A 10,153-nucleotide genomic window follows, 5' to 3' on the forward strand; every position below is an offset into this window, starting at 1 on the left:
ACCTACGCCTATGTCCTTGACTTTGGACGTTGATATCCCCCCCAGTGGCCGAACAGATTTGAACCGTTCAAACTGCATTTTGAAAACGCCCATCTCCCTTCATTCGTTTGCGATTTGAAATGCAGAAGACAACCCTCACCAATCTCTTTAGATTCTTAGTTGGTATCAAGAGCGTGGGACCCAGACCGTCTCACCGAGTAGCAGCTGAAAGCTACAAGGAAGAACGCCCGAACAAACTCTCTGTATGTCCAGAAATATCACGTAAACTGAACAGACTTTAGCCGTGCAAACTGCATTTGAAAACGCCCTCCTCCCTACATTCGTTTCCGATTTGAACTGCCAAGATAACCCTCACCGATCTCTTACGTAGTTAGTTCGTATCAAGAGCGTGGGACCCAGACCGTCTCACCGAGTAGCAGCTGAAAGCTAAAAGGAAAACTCTTTTGTGTCCTGAAATATCGCGTGAACTGTCGGTCTGTTCGACGGACGAAGAAGAGTTTTTTTAGTTCGAGGAAGGACAGCTGCAAACGCGCCACGGAAAAATGGAGGGTTAACTGTTTTTCATTTACGTCTTCCGCCACGCTGAAACTTTAACGGTAAATGCTCATAGCAGGACTCGACTGCCTTTCAGGTCAGGTTCATATTTCACCGGGCTTGTAGCGTGTATCCTTTACCTGAGGATATACAAATTTGCAGACGGACAACTGAACTGCCTCTCTGAGTGGACTGGCTTCGACTCGCAGCAGAGAGTCCAGCTTCACCTGACAGGAGCTGTTGAGAACACACGAACACACACAAACACACACACACACACACACACACACACACACACACACACACACACACACACACACACACACACACACACACACACACACACACACACACACACACACACACACCTGTAGATGCAGCGAGTGTTCGGATATATTCTGCTCATTTTACAAAAACGCCAAGTTTCATTTTTAGTGTGGAGTGAACTGCCGACTTCAGTCTGATCTCACAGCTGTTTCCTGTTTCTGAGTCTAAATATATATACTGTATGTGTGTGTGTTTGTTTGTGTGTGTGTGTGTGTGTGTGATGACAGCATAAAGTTGACCCCCATGTCCCACATACATACATACATACATTAAGCCACATTTCCCTGTGTAAACACCCATTCCACTAGTCCTACAGCTACGATGAGGAAACATAAAGCAGAGGTGAAGAAACGGAGGAGGAGGAGGAGAAGGAGGAGGAGGAGGAGGAGAAGGAGGAGGAGGAGAAGGAGGAGGAGGAGAAGCGGTGAGAAAGCAGAGAAAAGGCCTCATTCCCCTGCCGGCTGTGGAAAGCTGGAGCGGTTAGCTGAGTTTGAACGCGGTTGTGCTCTGTGGCGCCTGAGTGAACTGTGCAGTTTCTGGCAGTTTAGTGTTTTTTTTTTTTTTCTTCTTCTTCTTCTTCCTGTTTTCAAAAGAAAAAGAACTAACTAAAGAAGTAGAAACGCGAGAGAGAGAGAGAGAGAAAAAAAAAGAGAACACAATGGGTGGAGAAAAGTAAAAAGTAGTAACACTGCAACGATGAAAAGGAATCATACAGACTCGTCCGTTCTCGTCCCTCTTTTGTGTGTTGAACCGGTAGACAGTGGTTTCCATCGCCATGGGATTGGGGGAATGTGCGTTGCCATGGCAAATGTATGAGAAAGAAACATTATTTTTTTGGGGATATTTTTTTTTTTTTTCTTTTTCAGTGAACCACGAGCCATGCACTTATTCTCAACTAAGAATGACCCTTCACAACCCCCAAAACCCACCCTACCACCCCCCAAAAAAAACAACAACAAAAAACCACCCTGTCGGTAGGATACGAAACATCTGCACACGTAAGGCAACATTTTTGGTTTTTTGTTCCCTAAAACGGCTCTTCCAAACCAAGTGCAAAAAAAGTCAAAAGAAGACGAAGAAAAAGAAAATGTAAAAAAAAATACGAACTAAAAAGTTGAACGCAACCCGGGTCAACAACTTAATACTGACGGAGAGAAAAAATAAATAACAAAAACATTGCCTTCTGCAGTAAATAGCGCTGAAAATGTACGAGACTTCTTCTTCTTCGTTCTTTTTTTTTGTGTGGGGAGACCGGCTGGAGTCTATCCCACTGTGCAAAAACCTCTTTTTAAAGTCCCTAAAAAGACTTTTTTTTCCCCCCCGTCTGTGAGGAGGCAGAGAAGGAGAAAAAGAGGGGAGACTGGTATTTTTTTTTTTCTTTTCTTCTTCTTCCTAAAATGGCTACGTGTTTTCCTCAAAATGGCCACGAATGGGGGGACGATACTGGCGAGGGGGAGGGGGGGGGTGCTGGGCCGCTCACTCCCGCCCGCTGGCTGAGTAGGAGAACTGTGGGAAATGAGGTCTCCGCTCGTTGTCGGCCGCGTCCATCCCGTCCTCGTCATCTGTAGGGAGACAGAGACGCGGTAGTTTAACCCTTGAACTCAAAATATATACACCTTTTTTTGACGATTTTTTCCCACGTTTTTGTCCTTATTCCCCCCCCCACTACCACTATTATATAAACCACTAATACTAACTTGTTCACACGAGTTTTACACTTATTCTTGGAATTCATGGTCAATAAACCTCATTTATATGAAATTATATCTAATTTTTGAGTTGATAAAAAGCAGAAATGATGATTTATTTTGACTAGTTAAGATCAGAGGATGCTGAGTGCATCACAGACAGGTTTATGTCAAAGTTTAGTCAGGATTCTGTTCTATAAAATCATATAAAACTGAATAAAAAAGACCCCAAATTCAATGAAAGTAGTCATTCATTTTACTTGTAGATAGCGCGAAACCAGCCATGTTATGCTGGGGCAATTTGGTTGATGTAAACCCAAATTTCTGATATGGAAATTTTAATAAAGAGGTCAAATTTGACCCGAGGAGAACAGGTTTAAAAAAAAAAAAAGAAGCTTTTTTATTTATCTCGAACAATCAACGTACAGTACTGACCCGAATATAATACGAGCCGGATTATAAAACGACCCATTCTTTTTCAAAACTCTGGAAAAAGACTTTTTGAAGACCAAATCTCAATTTAATAATTGACAGCTCTGGTCATGAGAAGTACGTTTTAGTTAGATTTTTCATATTCCGGTATATTCGGGTCAATACAGTACTTTAAAAGAAAGAAATCTGATAAAAACAACACAAGGATGAGTTTGAGAAGGAGCAGGGAGAAGCATAATGCTTATAAAGCTCTGCCCCTACTTTACAATATTATATTATTACAGGAAACATAAACAAATAGTTATGTACAGTATATACAGCATACACAAATTCTAAGTCATACAATAACAACATAACAACTAAACACTGTGTGTGTCCCATTCATATATTCAGATATATTCAATAAATAACACCTCGGTATGGCAATAAAGGCTGCTTTGGTTTCTGAAAGTCTGAGCGTTTTTGATAAACTAAAGGAACTAATAAAAGATTTTGAAGTGGTACAGCTTGTTAAAACTGTACTGAAATACTAAAATGATGACATCGGTACGCTCGTTTTCTCAGACTTGGCAAAGCGTCTCCAGAGCCACGGAGGACTAGAGGATTCAGGCCGTTTCCATGGACACCAAGTTCCCCTTTAGGCCACCAGGAGGCAGATTCGCAACAGAAGTTAAATACCCAGCCTCCATCACATTTAAGGGCTGTAACTAATGCTTATTTTCACTTTCGATTATTTCCTGGATTAAAGGATTAGTTGTTTGGTCCCTAATATGTCAGAAAATGATAAAAATATGTCAATCGGTGTTTCCCAAAAAGCCCAAGATGACGTCCTCAAATGTCTTGTTATGTCCACAACTCAAAGATATTCAGTTTACTGTCACAGAGGAGAGAAGACACTAGAACAATATTCACATTTAACAAGCTGACATCAGAGAGATTTTTCCCCCACAAAAAATTACACAAACCAATTCATTGATTATCAAAATAGTTGGCGATTAATTTGGTAGTTGACTAACTAATTGATTAATCTTTGCAGCTTTACTCCCATTAGCAGTGAACTAACAGAGACGTGGTGTTCATCTGCAGCAGCCGGATGTATCTGATCGGTCCAAAATGAGCAACATCTACCAGCCAAATGCTGGTGAAACATGCAAGTGGCTGGTAGATCTGTTTCACTAACCAGCAAAAAAACAGTGTAGAATCTTAAAACAGGTGGTCTGGGACCCTAGGGGGTCCTCATATTACTACAGGACAGGGCTTTAAAGGTCCCATGACATGGTGCTCTTTGGATGCTTTTATATAGGCCTTAGTGGTCCCCTAATACTGTATCTGAAGTTTCTTTTATATAGGCCTTAGTGGTCCCCTAATACTGTATCTGAAGTCTCTTTATATAGACCTTAGTGGTCCCCTAATACTGTATCTGAAGTCTCTTTTAAATAGACCTTAGTGGTCCCCTAATACTGTATCTGAAGTCTCTTTTATATAGACCTTAGTGGTCCCCTAATACTGTATCTGAAGTCTCTTTTATATAGACCTTAGTGGTCCTCTAATACTGTATCTGAAGTCTCTTTTATATAGACCTTAGTGAATCATACATACTGTATCAGCTCTTTTATATAGACCTTGTGGTCCCCTAATACTGTATCTGAAGTCTCTTTTTATATAGACCTTAGCGGTCCCCTAATACTGTATCTGAAGTCTCTTTTATATAGAACTGTATCCCTATACTTTGAAGTCTCTTTTATATAGACCTTAGCGGTTCCCTAATACTGTATCTAAAGTCTCTTTATATAGACCTTAGTGATTTTTGTCTGAAGTCTCTTTTATATAGACCTTAGCGGTCCCCCTAATACTGTATCTGAAGTCTCTTTTATATAGACCTTAGTGGTCCCCTAATACTGTATCTGAAGTCTCTTTTATATAGGCCTTAGTGGTCCCCTAATACTGTATCTGAAGTCTCTTTTATATAGGCCTTAGTGGTCTCTGTATCAATCCTTGTATAGGCCTTGTTAATATGTATGGCCAGTTTATAGCGTCGCCCCTAATACTGTATCTGAAGTCTCTTTTATATAGACTTTAGTGGTCCCCTAATACTGTATCTGAAGTCTCTTTTATATAGACCTTAGTGGTCCCCTAATACTGTATCTGAAGTCTCTTTTTTATATAGACCTTAGTGGTCCTCTAATACTGTATCTGAAGTCTCTTTTATATAGACCTTAGTGGTCCCCTAATACTGTATCTGAAGTCTCTTTTATATAGACCTTAGTGGTCCCCTAATACTGTATCTGAAGTCTCTTTTATATAGACCTTCGGTGGTCCTAATACTGTATCTGAAGTCTCTTTTATATATAGACCTTAGTGGTCCCCTAATACTGTATCTGAAGTCTCTTTTATATAAACCTTAGTGGTCCCCTAATACTGTATCTGAAGTCTCTTTTATATAGACCTTAGTGGTCCCCTAATACTGTATCTGAAGTCTCTTTTATATAGACCTTAGTGGTCCCCTAATACTGTATCTGAAGTCTCTTTTATATAGCCTTAGTGGTCCCCTAATACTGTATCTGAAGTCTCTTTTATATAGACCTTAGTGGTCCTCTAATACTGTATCTGAAGTCTCTTTTAATAGACCTTAGTGGTCCCCTCAATACTGTATCTGAAGTCTCTTTTATATAGACCTTAGTGGTCCCCTAATACTGTATCTGAAGTCTCTTTTATATAGACCTTAGTGGTCCCCTAATACTGTATCTGAAGTCTCTTTTATATAGACCTTAGGCGGTCTCACTAATACTGTATCTGAAGTCTCTTTTATATAGACCTTAGCGGTCCCCTAATACTGTATCTGAAGTCTCTTTTATATAGACCTTAGCGGTCCCCTAATACTGTATCTGAAGTCTCTTTTATATAGACCTTAGCGGTCCCCTAATACTGTATCTGAAGTCTCTTTTATATAGACCTTAGTGGTCCCCTAATACTGTATCTGAAGTCTCTTTTATATAGACCTTAGTGGTCCCATAATACTGTATCTGAAGTCTCTTTTATATAGACCTTAGTGGTCCCCTAATACTGTATCTGAAGTCTCTTTTATATAGACCTTAGCGGTCCCCTAATACTGTATCTGAAGTCTCTTTTATATAGACCTTAGCGGTCCCCTAATACTGTATCTGAAGTCTCTTTTATATAGACCTTAGCGGTCCCCTAATACTGTATCTGAAGTCTCTTTTATATAGACCTTAGTGGTCCCCTAATACTGTATCTGAAGTCTCTTTTATATAGACCTTAGCGGTCCCCTAATACTGTATCTGAAGTCTCTTTTATATAGGCCTTAGTGGTCCCCTAATACTGTATCTGAAGTCTCTTTTAAATAGACCTTAGTGGTCCCCTAATACTGTATCTGAAGTCTCTTTTATATAGACCTTAGTGGTCCCCTAATACTGTATCTGAAGTCTCTTTTATATAGGCCTTAGTGGTCCTCTAATACTGTATCTGAAGTCTCTTTTATATAGACCTTAGTGGTCCCCTAATACTGTATCTGAAGTCTCTTTTATATAGACCTTAGTGGTCCCATAATACTGTATCTGAAGTCTCTTTTATATAGACCTTAGTGGTCCCCTAATACTGTATCTGAAGTCTCTTTTATATAGACCTTAGCGGTCCCCTAATACTGTATCTGAAGTCTCTTTTATATAGACCTTAGCGGTCCCCTAATACTGTATCTGAAGTCTCTTTTATATAGACCTTAGTGGTCCCTCATACTGTATCTGAAGTCTCTTTTTATAGACCTTGAGGGTCCCCTAATACTGTATCTGAAGTCTCTTTTATATAGACCTTAGTGGTCCCCTAATACTGTATCTGAAGTCTCTTTTATATAGACCTTAGCGGTCCCCTAATACTGTATCTGAAGTCTCTTTTATATAGACCTTAGTGGTCCCCTAATACTGTATCTGAAGTCTCTTTTATATAGACCTTAGTGGTCCCCTAATACTGTATCTGAAGTCTCTTTTATATAGACCTTAGTGGTCCCCTAATACTGCGAATATTCACTTACCATTTGGCTGATGGACAAAAAAGTTAATTCTGGACCCTGACCTGTCGGCCAGGTGTCGGTGAGTGCATGACGTAGAAAGGCGTGCTTACATTTTTCCGGCGGAGTGATGGTGATGGTCTGTGCTGTGAACTCCTCGTCGAAGTAGCGCGTGTCCGTCTCGGAGCTGACCTGGGGCTGGAAGGGCGGGACCAGCTGCAACCAGACAGGAAGCAGAAAGGCAACAGAGTCAGTGGCTGCGTTCCAAACCGTTCCCTATCACGTAAATGGTGCGCTTTATAGTGTGTTCGCCATTCTGTAGTGGTGTTCGAATTCTCCGCGGTTCATTTCATTCACTATATAGTCCACTATAAAATACCCACGATGCACAGCTAATTTGAGTGTTCATACAATGTAGCCTTACTCCTGTATCCCACAATGCAACACGGTTGAGTCTGCCCGGAAGAGAAGTATTTCAGTTTGTTTACATGATGCTGGGCGCGCCCGCCACCGCCACACAAACAACCGGCACATCTCCTGACGCAACAATGTTCTCAGTGAGTGTCCAAAATCTGGTTTGGTCGTTCCTTATTAAGTTCACTATTTAATAAACACTATATGGGGAACAGTGAGTGAGTGAATGAATGGGGGAACGGTTTGGCACACAGCTAGTGTCAGGTGTATGCAGGGTTGTCCCTACCGTTAGAAGGCTTCGGCGCAGCACCCACGTCGTTTTGGGCACCGCCTAAGCCAAATAATGAGTATAACTCAAATACTTTTCTTTAATGATAGTGGTTGGTCAGTTTTCTCTTTAAGCTTTTGGAGTGTTATTTGTTCATTATCTGCTCTAGCTTTTCCAATGTTTCAGACACAGATATGATAATAGTAACGGTCCAAGATGATGTAAAATTGCATTTTTTAAAACCCTAAACCCCCCAGCCAAATACGTGCACGATGGTTAAAAAATACTGAGCATGTTCGAGGAATACACACACACACACACACACACACACACACACACACACACACACACACACACACACACACACACACACACACACACACACACACACACACACACACACACACACACACACACACACACACACACACACACACACACACACACACACACACACACACACACGTTGAGAAGATCAGGTCAGCTGAGTCATAGGTCTCCTTTGAGTCCCTTCTTAAAACAAACTTTTTTTTAAGATTATTTTTTGGGCATTTTCAACCTTTATTTTGATAGGACAGCAGAAAACATGAAAGGAAAGAGAGAGAGAGAGAGAGAGAGAGAGAGAGAGAGAGAGAGAATGACATGCAGCAAAGGGCCGCAGGTCGGAGTCAAACCCAGGCCCGCTGTGTCGAGGAGTTAACCTCTATATATGGGCGCCCGCTCTACCAACTGAGCTATCCGGGCGCCCCTTAAAACAAACTTTCCTAAGTTTTTTTACACCAAATAGGTTTTTATACACCAAATAGTTTTTATTTGTTTGGTTTTTGATTTTATGACTGGTCTCTTTTACTAGGGCTGTGCTCGATTGCAGAAATTCTCAGTCGACTAACACTCATTCAATTGTATCAATTAATCAATTAGTTGATTTAATCGACAGATCTGTAAATCTGAGTTTCTCTGCAAAGAGTCATGCAAAAGCACCACTTTAATTCTTGTGTTTACCAGAGATGTGCTCGTACGTTTCTTGGAAATAAGTCATTCAGCGTGAAAAAAGCATCAAACATGACTAATGGACTAAAGAGATCTAAGTTGACTAAGACCAAAACCACCGATTAGTCGACTAATCGACTAAGAGGGAGCAGTCCTACTTTTTTATTGTTTTGTGAAGCACTTTGTAATGTAGATTTCAGAAAGTGCTTAATATTATTTTACTTAATATTTATTATCATTATGACTATCTCTCTATACTCTCCACTATCTCTATCTGTCCAGAAACGGGCATAGAAACTTACTGAACTGCTGATTAAAAAAAGCAGTGACTGACTGAAACACATTGCTTTCTATGTGGACATGCAGCAAAAAAAGGAAAACCTTGACCTGCACATTGCTGAGAGGCTCTGAGGAGTCATAGGCTCAATGCTTAATTCGGATCCTTAATTCGGATTTTTACTCAAATCCGATTTCTTGTGTGGCTGTTCACATGACCTTTTAAAATGTGGCCTATATCAGATTCCAGTGTGAACTGTTGTGCGGTTTTGAACTGACCCGCATGCGCAAAAGACCAATAACGATGACATCAGACGCAGCACGCTGTTGCACTAAAGTCAGGGAGGTTATGGAGGAAGTCAGCATTTTCTGCTTTTATTTCAAAATGTTTGTGTAATGGCAGCTGTAACATTAATGAGCATACACTAACTAGGTCTAACACCTCCCTCTGCCTCCACTGACTTGCTCCATCACTGTTCTCTATGTTGTAGCCTAGTCCAGTTTTTAATGTTACTGTCTGTGTCTCGGGCTAACTCCCACCGGAGCAGAATTGTGACAAATGTTGATGTAGACTGACGTAAAAGTCGCATCAAATCCGCCTCGGTTGTTCACCTGGGTCTGATTCAGGACCACATATGGAAGTGGTCTAAATCTGATTTGAAAAAAAAAAAATCTGATCTGGGCAAGATTTGAGTGTTCGCACTACTTCTGAAGAAGTCTGACCTGGTCCCTTGACCCCCAAAAATAATCAGACTGCAGTCTGAACGTACAGTAGTCTAACAGTCAAAGAAGAACCAGGACCAAGGTGTGTTTCCAGGACCCTGGTGTTGTTTGGACTGCTTTATGTTCCGCAAATAAGATAACCTTCGAAGTCACTGTGACCTTTAATGTGACTATTATCGCCACTGTTCATCACACCCCCAACCGGCCCATCAGACACCGCCTACCAAGAGTCTGGGTCTGCTGAGGTTTCTTCCTAAAAGGGAGTTTTTCCTCGCCACTGTCGCGATAGCCACTGCTAATGCTCGCTCTTGATGGAATTACTGTAATTGTTGGGGTTTTGGAAATTATAGAGTGTGGTCTAGACCTACTCTATCTGTAAAGTGTCTCGAGATAACTTTTGTTATGATTTGATACTATAAATAAAATTGAATTGAATTGAATTGAATAGATAGAGATGAGGTAATGGTTTCTTTTTCCATT

General features: G+C 40.8%; 1 protein-coding gene across 1 annotated transcript in view; it reads right to left on the reverse strand.

The window, feature by feature from the left end:
- Positions 1-2,092: 2,092 nt before the first annotated feature.
- akt3b (v-akt murine thymoma viral oncogene homolog 3b) overlaps positions 2,093-10,153 on the reverse strand; it is a 41,746-nt gene continuing 33,685 nt past the window's right edge. Inside the window, exons 13-14 of the mRNA XM_039819171.1 lie at positions 7,116-7,218; positions 2,093-2,423 (exon numbers count right to left, since the gene is read on the reverse strand). Of these exons, the coding sequence (XP_039675105.1) occupies positions 2,338-2,423; positions 7,116-7,218 (189 nt within the window). The 3' untranslated portion in view covers positions 2,093-2,337. The remainder of the gene's footprint in view (positions 2,424-7,115; positions 7,219-10,153) is intronic.

Source organism: Perca fluviatilis, chromosome 1, assembly GCF_010015445.1.
Source record: "Perca fluviatilis chromosome 1, GENO_Pfluv_1.0, whole genome shotgun sequence".
NCBI lineage: Eukaryota > Metazoa > Chordata > Actinopteri > Perciformes > Percidae > Perca > Perca fluviatilis.